This window comes from Brienomyrus brachyistius, chromosome 13, assembly GCF_023856365.1.
Source record: "Brienomyrus brachyistius isolate T26 chromosome 13, BBRACH_0.4, whole genome shotgun sequence".
In the NCBI taxonomy this organism is placed as follows: Eukaryota; Metazoa; Chordata; class Actinopteri; order Osteoglossiformes; family Mormyridae; genus Brienomyrus; species Brienomyrus brachyistius.
In genome coordinates this window covers 10776539-10795261 of record NC_064545.1, presented here as the reverse complement: position 1 = coordinate 10795261, position 18723 = coordinate 10776539, and the positions used below count along the sequence as shown (strand labels likewise).

At 44.0% G+C, this 18723-nt stretch overlaps 1 protein-coding gene and 1 non-coding gene across 5 annotated transcripts in view; both read right to left on the bottom strand.

Moving 5' to 3' along the window:
* The window catches only part of LOC125706042 (FERM domain-containing protein 5), a 91371-nt gene extending 75222 nt beyond the window's left edge, over window positions 1–16149 (bottom strand). For all 4 annotated transcript variants that reach the window (XM_048972488.1, XM_048972491.1, XM_048972489.1 and 1 more), the window contains exon 1: window positions 15794–16149. In XM_048972488.1, coding sequence (XP_048828445.1) covers window positions 15794–15895 — 102 coding nt within the window. In that variant the 5' untranslated portion in view covers window positions 15896–16149. The remainder of the gene's footprint in view (window positions 1–15793) is intronic.
* Window positions 16150–18565: 2416 nt separating this feature from the next.
* trnah-gug (transfer RNA histidin (anticodon GUG)) lies at window positions 18566–18637 on the bottom strand. The gene has a single exon. It is a non-coding gene; the product is annotated as a tRNA-His (tRNA).
* Between the last annotated feature and the right edge of the window lie 86 nt (window positions 18638–18723).

Genomic DNA, 18723 nt, shown 5'->3' with positions numbered 1-18723 from the left:
GCGCCGTCCGTTCTCCAGTAGCCAATGAGCATCAACACTGACTGGAAGCAACTGGAATTCCACATTCTGTAAAACCCAAGGACGGCTTCAAGTTATGGTCTGTGCCTGGTGCTAAGCAAGCAAAATAGTACAGAGGAACTACAGCAGTAACAGGGAAAACCAGCACAAACCAGTTTCAGAGTCATTCAGTGGCTACCACTGCATGCAAACATATAATAAGTGGAATAAAACAGTAGAACAGCTGCTAGTAATTTGTTTTCTCTCACAAAATCCTAACAGATAATGATCACTGTCCTTTCCATGGACAGGCTCCTCTTCATCCACTGTTTGGTTTTGGTCATTCACACTAGGCTTGGGTAGTATGACTGTATTACTGTATACGCCGGTACTGTAAAATCCCAAAGGAATTATTTTTAATACCAGCAAAAAAAAGTTATCTGAAACAAGGAACTGGTTTTTGTTTTTTGTTTTTTTAACTGATGGACCATAAATTTTAAATTCAATGATTTTATTGCAACAGCCAACAGAAGAATTATTTGTAAGCAGAAAAGAAATCATTTGCTTACAATGAACACTTGCACACAAAACCAAAAATTATATTATTTGTCACAGTTGATGTGAAGGTCCATGCACCTGTCATCAGATAGAGACACCGCAAGTTTACATGAGTGGTGTGAAAAGACGAATCCCCTGCTGTCAAAAAAAACAGACCAAGACTTAGACCAAGACCAGGACTTTTGGAGTTATGTGCTTTGCACAGATGAATCTAAAATTGAATTATTTGGGCCCAGTAACAGAACCCATCTTTGGAATAAACCAAACAACCTCATACCAACTGTGAAGCATGGAGGTGGAAATGTCATGGTTTGGGGCTGCTTTGCCGCAGCAGGACCTGGCCAACTCACCATCACAGAATCCACTATGAAGTCTTCATCATATCAGAGGGTGCTTGAGGACAATGTGAGACCATCTGCCCAGAAGTTGAAGCTAAAGCAGGGGAGGACCATGACAAAACATTCAAGTAAATCTTCTAAGAAATGACTCAGAAGATAGAAATGGACAGTTCTGGAATGGTCAAGTTAAAGCCTGGATCTGAATCCTATTGCGATGCTGTAGGGTGATTTGAAATGGGCTTTGCGTGCATGACACCGTTCAAACATCACACAGCTTTAGGAATTCTGCATTGGAAAGTGAGTTAAACTATCTGCCAGGCGATGTCAGAGGCTGGGAATGGGATGTCAGATGGCTATAGGAAACGTTTCATTGAAGTTATTTCAGCCAAGGGGGTCAACTTTTTCCTCAGTAGTAACTGGCTTCTTAGTTAATTTCTTTTGTTAATTAAGTGAATTTGTTTCTTATTTTTGCGTAGGTGATGCCATTACATCAAATGTATCTACAGATATAATTTGAAAGATTTAATATTGATATGTTGATATTTCTTAATAAAGAACTAAATATTTAATGGGGCATCCTGATTTTTTCACATGACTCTTTATTATTTATGCCCCTTTAAGCAAAGTGTTACCATAAATTGGTTGACTACAGTTTGGCACGAAGGCTGATCTTTTTGACTCTTCGTTTCCCTAGTGTTCTCCTTTCACACTGAGCCCGTTTAGGGTCTCAGATTTCAGTAGCCTAAATGATTTACGGTTTATTATTATTATTATTTAATACCGGGGCGAAGTATCTAGAAGCTATGACAGTATAAAGAAGCAGATAACACTCAAACCAAATTCAAACACTTCTTTTGGGTGGTACGCAGACCGTAGGTCATTCCAAACATATGTTGCTCTTTTTCACGTCCAAGTCCATAGCAGTGCTTTCTGTTGTCTTGTCGTCAGCTATTTAGTATCAGTTGCACACGGGAATGCACACTAGGCTCAAAACGAATAACAAACCTGAATATGAAAACAGCAGATGAGCACGGAGGCAGATCAGAGGTCAGGCCGAGAAGGCACAGGACATTTCTAAGGACGGCTTACAGGCGGGGCGTGTTGCACAGTCAGACACAAAACGCTGCTGATGTCATGGAGGAGAGTTACGGTACCACATCCAACGATGCTACTTTAGAAACACATTTCAGTGCGTAGACTCGGGTTCAGACACAGTGCCGGCGCGTTGTAGAGGTAAACACGCCATGCGTAGGTTAATGACGCGTAAAAGATGCACGGCTGGCCCACATTTTAATCTGTCATGACCGCTCAGCAGTGAGTGGCGGGGGCCGTAACCCCCCAGGGGTGGCAGTCAGGCAAAACATAATCCCAACATCGAAAGAAACTGACAATGTGGTGAGAAATGACAAATATCACAATAGGAATGACAGAAGTAACAAATATATTTTTTATTGCCCCACAACCCTGCAAAAAGAGAGCAAAAGTATATGTGCATGAATGCATGTTATCTTTTTAACTCTTTTTATCTTATTTTATTACCATAGACCAGGGTTCTGTATCATGAAACTGCCGTAACAAAGTCAGGGTTAGTAGATACATTTCGGCTTCACAAAACTAAAAAACCGCAATCCGAAGCAAAACGGTAACACGACGCTGTGTCAAGCCGGGGTTTTTTACTGAAACCACGATGACTTCCCGAGGGATTGCACACAAAAGCATGCCGTGCCCAATGATCAGCCAACCACATAAGCTTTGTTCACAACAGGACAAAGTACAGTAGTTCTATTAAGTGGAACAGAGAATAATTATAGTAAAGTATGAAGAATTCTAAAGTACAATAATGATAAAAAGCGGGCACTGCTTGAGATCCGTGACTCTGAAATCTAACCTATTCCAGAGCAAGTTATGCATATGGCATATAGTTACCAGGGTGAGGTATCCCTCTAAGAAATAAACCAGCATCGTGATATCGGAAAGCCAGAGTTACCACTACTTAACCTCAAAGTTATCTGGCTAAGCAAGAAATCTGGTTTTTTGAAACTCGTTTGTGGCAGTCAAAGTGAGTTAGTATTATTATTAGTAGTATTAGTAGTAAGAATTAGTATTATTGAATGTTTCATCTTGATTTTTGTCAGTTGTTTGATATTACTATACTGCGGAGTTAGGGGGGAGAAAGGGGAAGATGTTCAAGTGCCCTGACACTAGAAACTAGAGAACTGTAATGAATGGTCCGCTGGCATATGCCATTCATGTCAGACACACACAATGATGCTCAGTTAGGTGTTGTAGGAGCACTGACGACAGCACAAGGGTGAAAATTTTAAATAAATTTCATAAAATTAAAAATTCTACTAACTACAAAAATTACGGTTATTGTTATGTAACAATAATAATATTTGGGTGGCCGATGGGGCAGCTATGCCTCAGGTTAGAGTGGCGCTGGGCACCCCCAGACACTCTTTAGCTCTGCCCCCGGTGAACGAGGTATTGGATCTCGCCCAGAAACCATGAAACCACTGCCTTATTGACAGTGGGCAAAACAAAATAAAAAATCGCTGAGCCACCAGAAGCCCAAACCATGACGCGGATCGACATTGTCTGGATCTGCCCCAAAATCTCAGGCAGAATATGCTATTTCACCGGGAAGGGTCAATGCTAAATTTGGTGCAGTACCTTAGCAGTCTGCAGCTATAAGGTCCCCCCGGCCCACCGAGTGCTTAAGAGTTACAGACTGTGTGAGGCAAGGAGCCCAGCAGTTGTCTTTGCCCCAGTGAGAGATGCCAGGATTGAGATGGACGTCACATGCACTGAGTTTGTCAACATAACCTTCTAGCAGTTAAGGAGATATGGAAAGTAAATGGATGGATGCAAAAAAGACATGCAGAATATGAAATGCTGAAAACTGGCAAAGTTGTTGTATCCATCACTGTGGATTTTTGCATGCATCATGGGTACAGAAATACTACATGCACTGATATCCATCCAGTTGGTACGCTCCTCCAGTATGGTGGCGGGATATTCATCCAGTTGGTATGCTCCTCCAGTATGGTGGCGGGATGTCTATCCAGTTGGTACGCTCCTCTAGTATGGTAGCCTGATATCCATCCAGTTGGTACACTCCTCCAGTATGGTGGCGGGATATCCATCCAGTTGGTACGCTCCTCTAGTATGGTAGCCTGATATCCATCCAGTTGGTACGCTCCTCCAGTTTGGTGGCGGGATATCCATCCAGTTGGTATGCTCCTCTAGTATGGTAGCCTGATATCCATCCAGTTGGTACGCTCCTCCAGTATGGTAGCCTGATATCCATCCAGTTGGTACACTCCTCCAGTATGGTAGCCTGATATCCATCCAGTTGGTACGCTCCTCCAGTATGGTAGCCTGATATCCATCAAGTTGGTACGCTCCTCCAGTATGGTAGCCTGATATCCATCCGGTTGGTACGCTCCTCCAGTATGGTAGCCTGATATCCATCCAGTTGGTACGCTCCTCTAGTATGGTAGCCTGATATCCATCCAGTTGGTACGCTCCTCCAGTTTGGTGGCGGGATATCCATCCAGTTGGTATGCTCCTCTAGTATGGTAGCCTGATATCCATCCAGTTGGTACGCTCCTCCCGTTTGGTGGCGGGATATCCATCCAGTTGGTACGCTTCTCCAGTATGGTAGCCTGATATCCATCCAGTTGGTATGCTCCTCTAGTATGGTAGTCTGATATCCATCCAGTTGGTATGCTCTGCCAGTGTGGCAGCCTGAACCTTCTTTGCCTATTTATGGCCTACGTATATAGTCAGGTGTTCACACAACTGGTACGCAAGTACGCATTCACCATGTATATTAAAGCGATACGCGCGGTGAGTTCCAGTAATAGCAGCACAAATGTGTAGCTATTTTATGCACATTCAAGCAGTTATGAAGAAATCAAATTGCATTTTTACCTTTATGTAGCTAATTTGTACTTCTTTCACAATATAAAAGTTAAAATGATTATTTCTTGTCATAACAACGCAAATGAACATAAAATAATTACGCATTTGCGCTGCTATCACAAGAAACTGCAGAGCTTATCACTTTATACGGCAAATACATACTTGTGTACCAGTTATGTGCAGCCTTGTATACCATATATTATAATTAAGTCTATTTGATATTACTTTAACTTCTAATCAGCACAGAAATATATTTTACATGTGTGTGATTAGACGATCTTGTGAAAATATTTCAGTTACAAATATAAAATATTTTACAATATTGCAGTTATAAATATACAGTTAGCTCTGCCGTTGCCCTTTGCTAACTTGTTTGTAAAAACATTTCACATTAACTGGAAGACATTGTTTAATATATCTTGCTAGTACTTATAGGCTACATCCCAGACGGCTCACAAGCTAAACAACTACAAGCTAAACAGTTAAATGGGTTAAACTCCAAAGTTAAATGAGAAAATATGGGGGTAAAAAAAAAAAAATATGTGATGTCTTGGCCTAATTCACCTGCCTTTTTGCAGCATCGGCCATTGTGTCATTATGCCTCAGAACTGAACTGGAAGTTTTCCTCATTTATTCGAGTTAACTTCAAGTATGCACTGGAAGAATTTAGCTGATTTGTTTAAATCAAGGGTTAGAGTTCAAAAGCGATGTACAAGTGAAGCAGAAAGCAAACATATAGCCGTCGAGGATCTGACTGGGCGCAAGTGCATGCAGCAAATTAAGCAAGTAACTCTGCACCCTCATAAGTATCTTGAGGTTTCCATGTAAAGAAAGTGTAAATTTAAGGGCTGTTCAACTGCATCTTCCGTGTGTGAAGTCTGAACACGCACACACTCAGCAGAAGTGGCAATATCTGCGATGGCAATAAACTGTACACTGTAAATTGTATGAAAAGTCAAAGTACAGCAATGCTGGTCACTCTGCGGCTATATTTTGTCGTATGATACCACCTTACCCACCCCCCCCCCACCCCACCCTGTAGGTTTTCACATTTTGTTCAGTCACACCTTAAAATTCATGAAATGATGGGAGTACAAAATAATGCATAAAGGGGTTTTTGTACCTGCATAATAAATTAATCTATTTTCCAGCACTTAAGCTAATACAGGGTCACATGGAGCCCTGGGCCTGTCCCAGCGTCTGCAGCATGAGGCAGGAGGCAGGATAAGACTTTAAGGGAAGCGAGTAAAAGTCACGGCAAACACTCACTCACTCTCGCTCACACATTCACATCCATCCACCCGTATATGCCCTGAGATTCCAGGGACTCCGGTTTCCTGCAATAAGAACTGAGGGGAGAGGGGAACACAAAGGGGAACATACAGGGAACAAGAAAACCTCTCTCTCTCTCTCTCACACACACACATACAGGGAACAAGCAAACCTCACACACACACATACATACATACACACGGAACAAGCAAACCTCACACACAGACACACACACACACATACAGGGAACAAGCAAACCTCACACACAGACACACACACACACACACATACAGGGAACAAGCAAACCTCACACACACACACACACACACATACATACACACGGAACAAGCAAACCTCACACACAGACACACACACACACACATACAGGGAACAAGCAAACCTCACACACAGACACACACACACACACACATACAGGGAACAAGCAAACCTCACACACACACACACACATACATACATACATACACACAGAACAAGCAAACCTCACGCACACACACACACACACATACATACATACACACGGAACAAGCAAACCTCACACACAGACACACACACACAAGGAACAAGAAAACCTCACACGCACATACACACACACATCCTTCAGAAGTTCAGAAGAACCTTCAAGTTCAGAAGTCATCCGGAACACGAACATGGGGCAAAAATGTTTCTGCTGGGTCTTTTCAGTCACTGAATCATCATACTGTTGGTACATGATGCTCAAACATAGATCTCAGGTAGAATAAACCAGTTTCTCCTTCAGCATTTGTCTCAGTTTGACCGCATTGATGTCGCACCTCCCAGTACTTCCTGCTGATAAATACCCCCATAGGAAGGGGCTACATCCCCCATGCTTGAGTGCACGCTGTTACCTTGGCGATTAGCTGTGTTTGTTTTGTTCCAAACATAGATCTTCGTATAGAGCTCGAAATCAGCTACACCGCAAAGCCACCTTCCTAACGGAGTCTATGTGGTACTGCAGAGGCTGCTCATCTCGAGATGGATATTCCCACGGCGGTTAATCAGCTCTGTCAGTGTTGTAGCTGCCCTCTTGGTTACTGCATGAACATTCTCAGAAGGTGCTCGTTCTGGGCAGACGCATGTCAAGTGTCTGGGCCAGTTTGTTACAGCAGACTGACTTATATTCTTTTACAAGCTTTAGTAATATTTAAATATCCCAGTCCTTTTTTTTCAACAATTTACATTTTTAGGGTTAGTTTCTTGATCTTTTACTCATTGCTACATTTTATAAGACACTTTTGGGCCAAAGCAACATATCAGAGAACAGTCACGGTCCCTGGAGTCACTTGCTCAAGGGCCCAATGGTGACATCGCTGTGCCGACCACAGGATTTCAACTGGTGACCTTCCAGTGATTTTCGTTTTAATTTTTTTATCTACCCATCAGTTGTCCGGTTTATTTGTCCTTGTCGCGATCATGTGAGACCTAGAACCCATCCCAGGCAGCACGAGGTACCAGGCAGGGTTACAAGGGCGACCCTGACCAGGGCAAGCAATGAAAGTATGGATGGATCGAACATAGCAAAACAAGATATAATCAATGGGGAAGAACACTTTCTCATGACATGGTAAACTACACGATGTTTGGACGTCTGTTTTCAAGGGATAATTCTCAAATCTAATTTGTCCAGTGTTGAGGTGCATAAATTATTTCTTACCTCCTCAAGCTGATCCAATGTGCCCCCCTGGGCTCGATAAAGGACGTCAAATCTTATTTTTAAAAGTTATTATTATTATTATTATCTTATACCCATAAGGTCATGATCTGGCATAAAACAGCCGTTATAAAATAAACACGGGGGGAGGGGGGCACCATGCTTTGGTACATTTACGGGTTTATCCCCTGAAAAATTACATAAAATGTCTATATAAATGGCAATTAGTACACATGCAAATACGATGAAACAGAGAGGAGGTGACATTATAAAAAGGTTCACATGTTAGATGACTTCTTTCCGAAGGCAAAAGCGGTTTAACACCCTTCCATGTTTAACCGTGTGACGGGGGCCAGGAGGGCCTGCGCGTGTCTGACCACGGTGTCCGGGGCACGGGGACGCGGTCCTGGCCGCCGGGTGCCTCACCGCTGGGCTCCGCGGAAACGTCCCCGCGCGGAATAGCTGCACAGCAACAGCTCTGCTGACGGTAAGAGCACAGCGCCCTGCAGACCCCGACGCAGCCCGGCGGCACGCAGCCCAGACCCACTGCAGTCCGCATGGCAGCTGCTCCGCACTGCAGCCCAGCCGGACAGGTGAAGCCAGGGTCGGCCATCTTGGCCAGCGATTACACAAACCCCCACCCCACCCACAGCCGTATGGGAAGCCAGTACCTCATTGAGCCGACACAGGAGGAGGAAAAATGTAGTAAATGTATAAAATTCACCATAGTCATTTGGTTAAAAAATGTGGGCTAGAAAAAAAAAGATTATCATGTAAAAGGCTTCACCATCTACAAGGTGCTGCTGCTGCTGGTGGTGGTGCTACAGGAAACCCACACTGAGTCTGCGGGATTCATTTAAACAAGACACAAAGGACTCAACAGTGACCAAATTCACGGCTGCTCCGCACACAAATCACCGCTTTCCAAATGCTGCCCACTCTCAGGTCTCAGCCAATCGAAACGTCGCCCGGGGGCACATGACCGCCACCGAGATACAGCCGTTTCATTCGTAGGCCACAGTCACCATTCAGTACTGGGGGCCGGTTACTTTCTAAACAAAAAACAGTGGCAGTAAAAGGAAAAAGCTGAGGCCTTGTTGCCTCAGATAAAGTTAAACTCTGGGTAGATGTCTCATTTATCAGGGGGTTGTCAATGTGGGGGGCAGACAAAGGCATAAAGGGAACACAGCGAAGAGGAAATCAGGAGGTGCGGTACAAAGCAACACTACGGTCAAAAAGTGTCAATATAAAACTCCAAACGGTCAGAATCGGAGGCCGTCTTGTGAATCATGCTCTCCTTCCCATAATACACTAGCGACTGAATCTTCCAGCACTACACATCTTAGTTGTATAGGATGTGTAAATCCAGGACGACACTAAATGTTTGCAATGTCTCCAGGAAGTCACTGTGGCAACGGTACAAATGTGATCTGCTTAGTCTGTGTGATCAGCTGTCACCCCCCCCTCCTCTTCTTACCCTTTCCCATATTTGAATCACCCCCCCCCCCCCCCCGCACCCCCCGTGCCCATTGCTAATCACCTAGGAGACGCTTTGCACCTAGGAGCAGTGGGACCAACCTCTGCCTTCTCATAATCCCACCAGGATTCCAAATAAGTGATGCAAAAAATGTATGAGCACCTTAAAAGAAAGTTCAAAGGAGGTTTCTGTATAATGTGAGCAGAAAGTAGCTTTTAAAGGGGAAAGCTCTAAAAAAAACTGACAGTCCCACATTCTGTGAAAGTCCATGATGATACTGTCTGTCATTCCATAGCTCTTGGGAAAGATGAGAACCCTACCGTAACTGCGAACGGCTGCATGTATAAAGATCTGACTGTACAGGATTGTATAGTATGCATGAAAGGTGTGGCTTTAAGATGCAGTAAGTGTGCAGCGAAAATGCAGGTAAATTGTGTGTTTTTTAAAATTACCCTCGGGGGCCCAGTAAATTAATTTCATTCCTCAGTGAATCAAATCTTTCAGGGACAGATTTGTTCGCATTTCATTAGAGGAGGATTGAATAATATTTCCCCCTGAAGCCTCAGAAGAAAATATTTAGTAGATCACTGATAAAACATACTTAATGCTGATTAATCAAGTCTCTGACTGCAAAATCACTAATGTGATTGTTAGATGCTTAAATCTGCTATGCACTTGCACTCTTTATAGAATGTACCAATCAGTCAGTCAGTCAAAGAGATAAATGATATTTTAAATGTGAGCAATTATAACCTTAGATTGACAGGATTTATTTTTGGAGAGAAATCCCACAAAGATGAAATGAGATTAATCTTTCCGGTCACAATGAGGTCTTGTTTGCATGCTTAGTATAATATATTACTATAGTAAAATACAACTGACATACCCACAGCCACACAACCATAATACTGGCTGTATTTGCATCACACTTAATCCTGATGAGGTGAAATGCTTTAATGAAATTCGGGTCAATATCTTAGTTCTGATGATAATATTTCAGGTTGCAGATTAACGCATTTTTGCGCATTGGGATCAGTTCCGGCTAAAGGTTCAGCTTTTTCGGGTTCAGCCTCTGCACCTTCGCCGCTCCTTAAACGAATCTCCTTAGAATGATCCAGGTTCTCTGGGATATCTGGCATGGCGACACCTGTTCGAAAGGAAATCCACAGTACAGTCTTCTCTAGTGCCAGTTCATTCCGACTAGGAGACATTTCATAAGAAATGGGAGACGAACCAGAATCCATTTTAGGATTGGGTCTGGTAGCAGGGCAGCCGTCTCAAAAAACGCTCCCCACGGAACCTGACTTTCAGAGCACGATAGGTGTCGGTTCCACCAGACCCAGCCAGCGTAGCACCACCATCAGCCTTGGAAGGGGGGGTAGTGAGGCAGCGCCAGCCTATCAGATGCTAACATGAGCTGATGCTGATTTCCCCCCAAACTTCAGCTGCGTTCCGCGTTCCGCGTTCCGCGCTGCAGCATCTCCGCGTACGGTCACGGCACTCAGGGCGACCCGGCTGGTGGCTCGCTCTGAATAATGCATCGCCCAAGGACCAAATTAGACCGTGGGCTCGCTTTAGGGACCAGGCCTTCAGGTTCATTATCAGCCAGCGTAGCACACTGGGTGGGAACACGGGAGGACAGTCGGGGTCAGCAGAAACACAAACCTCTAACTCAGTCCCAGGGGTCAGGGAAGTGCACCTGAAATGAATATAAACAAATGCAAAATATAAAATGGTAACCCACGGGAAATGATGCTCCTAAGCTAACATGCTACATCCATCCATCCATTTTCCAAACCGCTTATCCTACTGGGTCGTGGGGGGTCCGGAGCCTATCCCAGAAGCAATGGGTACGAGGCAGGGAACAACCCAGGATGGGTGGCCAGCCCATCGCAGGGCACACTCACACACCACTCACTTTTTTTTATAGAAGTGGAGCTGTCCTATAGCTCTGTGCTCCTCATCAGAACCTTGCCCCCAAACCACACATGCGCTATGACAAACCGTCATTACACAAGCGTCAGACCCTAAGCTGTTTAGCACATGACCCTATCGCATAATTCCACAGGAAGTATTAAGATCAGAATACCAATAATGTGACTTGCAGCACCATGAGCACATCGCGGTGTGCAGTGAAACGTGGTGGCGAGGCAGTACTGGGATGTGCCACACAGTATGTGTACAGTACGGAGCAAAGATGTGGTCCCACGGCATTCTGGGAAGGAAATGGAGCATGCAGCCCTTAAAGCGGCAAGACAGAAAGGAGAAGAACATGACAGTCATGGAGCAGGCAAGCCGCAGATGACGACCTTTGAGTGAAGTCGCTGTGCTTAACAACTATAACAAGAGATTAGGAGAGACAATATTAAGGGGCTTTACAATTACTTATGGGGGGGGGCAGCAGGCACTAGTACACCTCCCCCTAAATATTCCCACAGTTTGGTTAATATTAACTGCATCAGCAGATCCAGTCACCACAGTCCACTTTCCTTCTCAAGGACCATTCCTAAGAATCAGCCGTTTTGCATGGGAGACACACTAGGGGGCGCCGCATCACTGGCCAGCAAACCAAAGAGCCCAAAAAAACACACACGGCCAGGAAAGCGGTGGCTGGAATCTGACTGCACTGCGCAGTGACAGTGACAGCAGAGAGGGACACCATACTGGCTTAGACAATCAGAACCTCCCGGGAAGCAAATTTCCCGAAAGCGAAGACAATGTGACCGCCGATGAAGAGGGGCGGGGTCTCCTGCAGGTAGGTGGAGTCAGTGCTGAGTGAGGCGTGGCTTGCATCTGGAAGATAAATGCATTTGGGAGATACACCCGGTCGTTTTAACAATCAACCTCCTTGAGGAAAACAGAGGCACGTAATCCCCACTCCAAAATCACTGAGAGCTAATCATGTCACAGAGAAGAGGAAACAGCGTGATTATTTGCGTCAAAAGCCATCACTTCAGTTTCATTATGACTAAAAAGACAATGACGGTAGTTTTCTGCTTGGCTGTCCTGCATTTGCTAAATGACGGCCATGATGATAATCATCATCACAATCATTATTATAATCATGACACAGGCCAACACCACAGGCTGTGAATTCCTTACAAATCATGGATCCGTGCAGATGGGTGGAACTCGGAACTGGAGGCGAAAAAAAACGCTTAACAGCATGGAAAAAGAGATCCTACAGGGAATGGCCGGCAGTTAGTGGCAACAAAATACAGCATAGGAAACAAAAGAATGACCTAGTTCTACTTTTCAACTGCTCATCCTCTCACCTAGATGCCCTAAAACCCTGGTGGACATTTTCTGGCAGAATATCAGCATTAAAAAAAATTTAAATGTGCATGTCTGTGACCATCGATGCTGTTCCCTATTGATGTTGACGTTGATCAAACAGACCAATCACCAGTCTGCACCTGAAAGGGGTGTGGCCAAAATGAACCCAGTCATTGCTCCAGACTGCATCGGTTGCAGGCTGGCTCTCTCTGCTGCCATGACGTCACCCTCCCAGACAGGAGAACATTCTTCCCGCTGCTGCCACTGTGCGCTCAGGACCTCATCCTGATGATGCCCTACAGGCTATTTCAACAACACTAACCACAGGGGGTGCTAGACCACTCATCCAGCCACATAATTCCCTGTGTCCAACTACTCGGCTCTGTGTCGTTTATGCAGATTCCGCCGCATCTCTGGAAAACACGTTTGCCTCAAAGGAGCACAAGAAAGGTAGAATTAATGTGAAAAGCACAAGTGAGCACCGCCCCCCCCAGGGGGACACATCAAGGCACTGTCAAAATGGTGGAGAATCAGTCACAGCTAAAAGCAAAAACAAAGACAGCGGTCAAGACCTGCACCACCCATATAATCAAAATGTACATATAAAAAAAAAACCCACCTGATTGTAATGGATCAGCCCCTGCCCTCTCGTTCAGAGCAGCGCGAACAAAGCGACATTGCGAATGAAAGGAATCTCATTAAATCTGTTCACCTTTTCGTGCTGCTGCTGCTCGCATCCAATGACTTTTGCGTTTTCTCATTCACCAAAACGCCTCAGCGCGCATTTACTGCGACTGCCAGTTCTGTAAACAGCCCCAGAAACCTGAAACCAGCTGTGATTATTCATGCAGACTGCATAAACGCATGATGAATGGACAGCCCTCCGCAGATTACAAAGAGGATGCGATACAGCACAGCACTTATTGTTAAGCAGTTTTTCTGCAGTCATCTTTTTCTCTTACTATTGTTGTTACATATAGTAATGGCATTAGTAAGATCCTACCAACACAAACACTTGATAACTGCATAACATTCCATAACTGGGGGTTAATCCTGCCCTGGCCAGTCTTCCAGTCGTCCACACGGATTGTGAACACATGTACATATTCCTCCAAAAAAAATCTCTCATTCGTGCAAAGTGCTTCGATCCCCCAAGCCGACCAATGACGACACTTTCTTCCAAGCTGATTCGCAATGCTCTGCCATTAATACAACCAGATATTAGTTCATGACCTTAATCACTAATGATACCGCAGGGTACAGTGGGGGGGGGGGGAACTGAACCAACAACCTTGAGGTTCACAGCCCCTGTCCTTAAACGCCTCACCACACCCCCTCCCCTACAACCAATCTACAGCTAACACAGGATCCCCCCCCCTCCCAATTCTTTAACAGCATTTACGGTTGCTTGGGTACCTATTAAAAGCCTCTTAGTTAGATTGAAAATATATTGGGCTGAATAAAACTAAGAAATCAATACAATATTGATTGTTTCTTTGTGAAAATGTAAGAAAATCATCATCAAAATTTGTCTTATATTGGGTTACTTCCAGATTCCTGGAATGGGAATCCAGCAGATTGAATCCCACTGGGAAATTGGGATTTTACTCCGGTCGATAATTTTTGATACCATTGATGGGACTATCATAACATCATGGCACAATGTCACACGAGTATATAACAGCTCTCATATTATGAGGTCTGTGGAATACCCCAGAATGTCTTCCTCTAGAGCTTTCTCTCCTCATCTCTTCTGTCAATCTTGCCTGCTCAGTGACTGAATATTATGAGAAAATACATGCTGCTGAATACCTGCATTACAAATAAATTAAGAAAAATACAATTACGGATAATTCAATTATGCTCTCATTCATAGATACAATTCATTTACAAGTAGCCAGTCCAGCTCTTTTCTAAAATCACAACATTTAAACACACTGCCCAGAAACAGCCCCCGGTAGGTAAGGTACAACCAAGACCACGCACGCCTGACGGCGCGCAATTATTATACCATTAGGAAATGAAATTGGGCACTGCGTGAGTGAACACTCTTACTTGTTTTTGTAAAAAAAAAAAAAAAAATTGAGAGTGCTCCTTAAATGTATAAGTAGGCTATATCATATGAAAATAATGAGATGTAGTCAGACACAGCACTGCAGGGCTTAGCAGAGCCGAGCCGGAGGCGCGCACCGGCGGTCCGCTGCCGTACTGCCCTTCAGAGGAGTCACTGCATGCGCACAGCGAGCAGAATGAATCTTAATAGAGGCACTTTGGGATGCCTGTTGAATAGCAATAAGCCCACGAGTCTGTCCCTATGCGCCGCCTGGGGTCTAGTTTCCTTGTAAATATAAACTAACTATCCCTTTTCCTGAAAAATAATGTATTTTCAGGGCTCGGATTGTGACAGACCATCAAGGGACGTACCTGAGCGATAAGCCGCGCACAGCGGCACGCCGGTCTACGGCTGTAAATCAGCTCGCTTTCAGTTGGAATCACTGCAATTATTAATTGTTACGAACAATACAATGGGCACTTTCTGATGGGAAAATCCGACAAGGTCAAACCTTTCAGGGGCGGAAAATGTCCTGCAAGTATGCATACATATGTTTAATTGCCCGTGGAAAGACTGAATAGGTAAAAAAAAAAAAAAAACTAAAATCATAATATTTATAAATGTAGACCCCTGTGCAGGTACGCGTTACATTATTTCTCTCATGTGAACATGATCGGGTCAGATGTTTATCTGACTTATGCAAGACAACTTGAACACGCTTAAGCAGCCCAAAAGTGCCCGGTCCTTATTTTTACATGCATTTGACGAGAACGAACTGTTTTCGGCAGCCGGTGCAAGTTACACAGGATAATAAATTCGTAATGATCTCTTCCTTGTTTGGGGATTTCACCGTGTCCAAGGTAGTAAATTTCAATGTCCCATTAACTGTGCAGCTAATTTCTTTTGTGGCTTTAAAAGGCACCCGGGTCGTAAGCCACAAATACTTACAAATCATTCCCCTCGACAAAAATGTTCATGAACCCTCTCTAAAAGGCCCCATGCAAGTATAAAAACTAAACGCATCCAATATCACAACAATGAAATACAGCGCGGCCAACTGTTCCTGTAACTATCAATGAACGATCCCGTGAATTTTTGGGGATTCTGGTCGGCGCATAACCAACAAACATTTTTACCGTTTTTAACTAGGAAATATTTGTTGCAGCAAATGCATAAAGCCGCTTGGTACGTGTACACCGACTGACCTGGATCGTGCAGGTATATTCCGTATCGTCCAGAAGCCTCACGGTGCAGTTGCATTCTCTTTCCAGGTTCCTGATGCTGCCGCTCATCAGACGACTCAACATCTTCTCACACGATTGCTGGGTCTGCGTCTGGGACCAGAACAATAAGCCGAGCACACCATAGAAAGTAATGTCACATTGATCAGCTTCTTCGGCCACCGGGCTGAAGGGGGACTGAGGCGCAAGGTTTGAGCATCGCTACCAGGTGGATGCGGACATGCTGCTTTCTAGGTGACTGTTCTGTATCACAAGCCTGTCATGCCCCCCATCCCAAGGCTGGCCACTATATCGTAGCTGCACGGCACCTTTCACCATTCATCGCTTGTTACTTAAAAAAAGTGGGCGGGGATTAGGGGCGCACAATGACGTAGGCGAAACCCGAGAAGGCTGGGCTTCTCAAAATGACATTTTAACCAACAACACGGAATTTAGCATATTTCCCCCTTTTGGGTTCATTTGCGCCTATAGGAGTGGGGATTGGCCGTAGACGTTTTGGAGCTCTTCTCCGTCATCCCGATTTCATGAAAGATGTTTGAGACAACGAACCGAAATTGCGGTATTGTGCCATAAGTACATGTTTTCCCCATTCTTCAAATCGATGATTATTTTACAGGTTATGTTAATGCATTTTTTATGTCCTTTAGGATAATGCATTTTTTAATTCCGTTAAGCTTGTATGAAGCTGGTTTTGATAGGTACGCTGGAACGTTTTCTGCGGCCGCCGCTTAAAGACGCCCGCGTGTCGCAGAGGAGGCGCAGTGCTGCGCCGCGCACTTCAGACGTTCATTCCATGACACTGAACGATACTTAACAGTTTCTCTGTGTTTACAGTGTTTACGTAAAAATTGCATATAACGAAATGGGCGTATAACACCACTCCAATACAAGATTACAGTTTAATGGAGAATTTTATGGCATTTCAGAATATTTTTTTGCATTTGTGTATTTTTTTTTTATTAGACTTTGATTTATACTTTCATGTATACTTTCATGTACTCTCACATATCCATTCTAAATGCTCCCCCCCCCAAACGCTTATCCTGGGTCAGGGTCACCTGGAGCATAAGTCATAAGTTGGTCAGCACAGGTACATCCTTGACAGGATGCCAGTCCATCACACGGCACATACATGTCAGACTCGGGAGGTGGAGACCAGAGAACCCAGAGGGAACCCACGTCCCACACACAGGGATGCACCACTCATTCCTTATTTTTAAAACAGTTAAATCATGAATAAATATCAAATTAGGGTTATACCCATTTTGCACCAGAAGCTACTTACGTGGTGGTTTTCCCTGATACTAACAGCACAGAAAAATAAATAGTATTCCTTAATATGAAGAAGGCGACAGAGTAGCCAGTGCTACTTGCTGATCAGAAATATGTTCATTGCATCTCCTTACAACGGGATCGAGCGCCCCCTGTAGCCTTCGTGCTGTAAATGCATCTACCTGGTTTCTCTTCAGTATAGTTGACGTAAGATAAACAATAAAGGGAAGCCGGCGTTTATTCTTCTAGTTATCTAGGTAACCAACAAATATCGCTTCGTAATAAAGGTCCTTTGTAATATGGAACGAGTACGTTGTAAAGGATCCCAGAGCTCTATGCAAGCATGACGAATACCATTAAGCGCTGAGTTCCCACTAGTACAAATATATTGCAGAACCGGTACGGTCAAATGTACTCTTTCTCCATACATATGCCTTAGTTGATAGGGATATTTTTCCCTTTGAAACAGGTGTTTGTTATTGACACACGTAGCATTGTAAGGTTTGGGACCATAAGATGAAAGAGCTGCATTTTACACGCGAAAGAATCTGATGTATGTATTCTTGATTGATATTTTGTGAGTGCCTTTGTTTTATGCTGTCTAATTCTGTTAGATATTACTGACTGCATGGTGTAAGTAAGATTTCCTATGTGTTGACTTACCAAAGGGAAATAAAGAATATTGAATCTGGAACTGCTCTGGCGAATTAATTATTCATTAGCTGTTCACCTGAAATCCAAATGAATGACTGGACACATTTAGATTTACATATTTAGCAGACATTTTTTTGTCCAAAGTGACGGTGAAGTGAGTCAAATCGCACATTGCAAACGTTCATCCTGTCAAGGGGTTAGCTATGCGTAAGCACAGCTAGGCTGAGGTTAGAATGAATGCCCAGGTACAGGTGTGAGCAGTACTGAAGCAGGAGCTACCCAAAGCTAGAAAACAATGACACATACAACTATTAACAAAGTAGAAACCTAATAAAACTATTCAATGTCTAGGGGTTCCTTGTGAAAATCAGTGACTAGTGATTTTTTCTAAACTTTTACTAAAACGTTTCAGAAAATGGCACCAGGCATTAAATGCATAAAATGGGGGTAACAGGCACTGCAGACTTACAGTGTGTTTCTAAGCGTGTTTGGTTAGCTCATTGACGTTTTCCTTTTGCACATTTCATAGCAACATATTGTAGCGTTCTTCGTGACAGCACTTCTCGGTCTGTGTTTTTGTGCAAAATACTGGATTTTATAACGAGTATTGACTTGACTCCTGTCCTTCGAATTTTGGGTTTCAGCTGCCCTGACATGGCACTGACTATCTGTCAGACTTCTCATTGCATTAGACCGGTGGTTCTCAAACTCGGTCCTCGAGCCCCACTGCCCTGCTTGTTTTCCAGCTATCCCTGCCCTACACACCCCAAAAACTAAAATGAAGCCTATTGCCGTGACATTGTTCCACAATGCCGTGACTCGGATTCGAACCGAGGTTGCTGCGGCCACAACGCAGAGTACTAACCACTATACGATCACGGCGAGCTACATAGGCTTTCAAACTACCTGGCTCTTTTTGCGGCTAAAGACTTAATGAGTTACATTACGAAATTATTAGCTATGTTTTT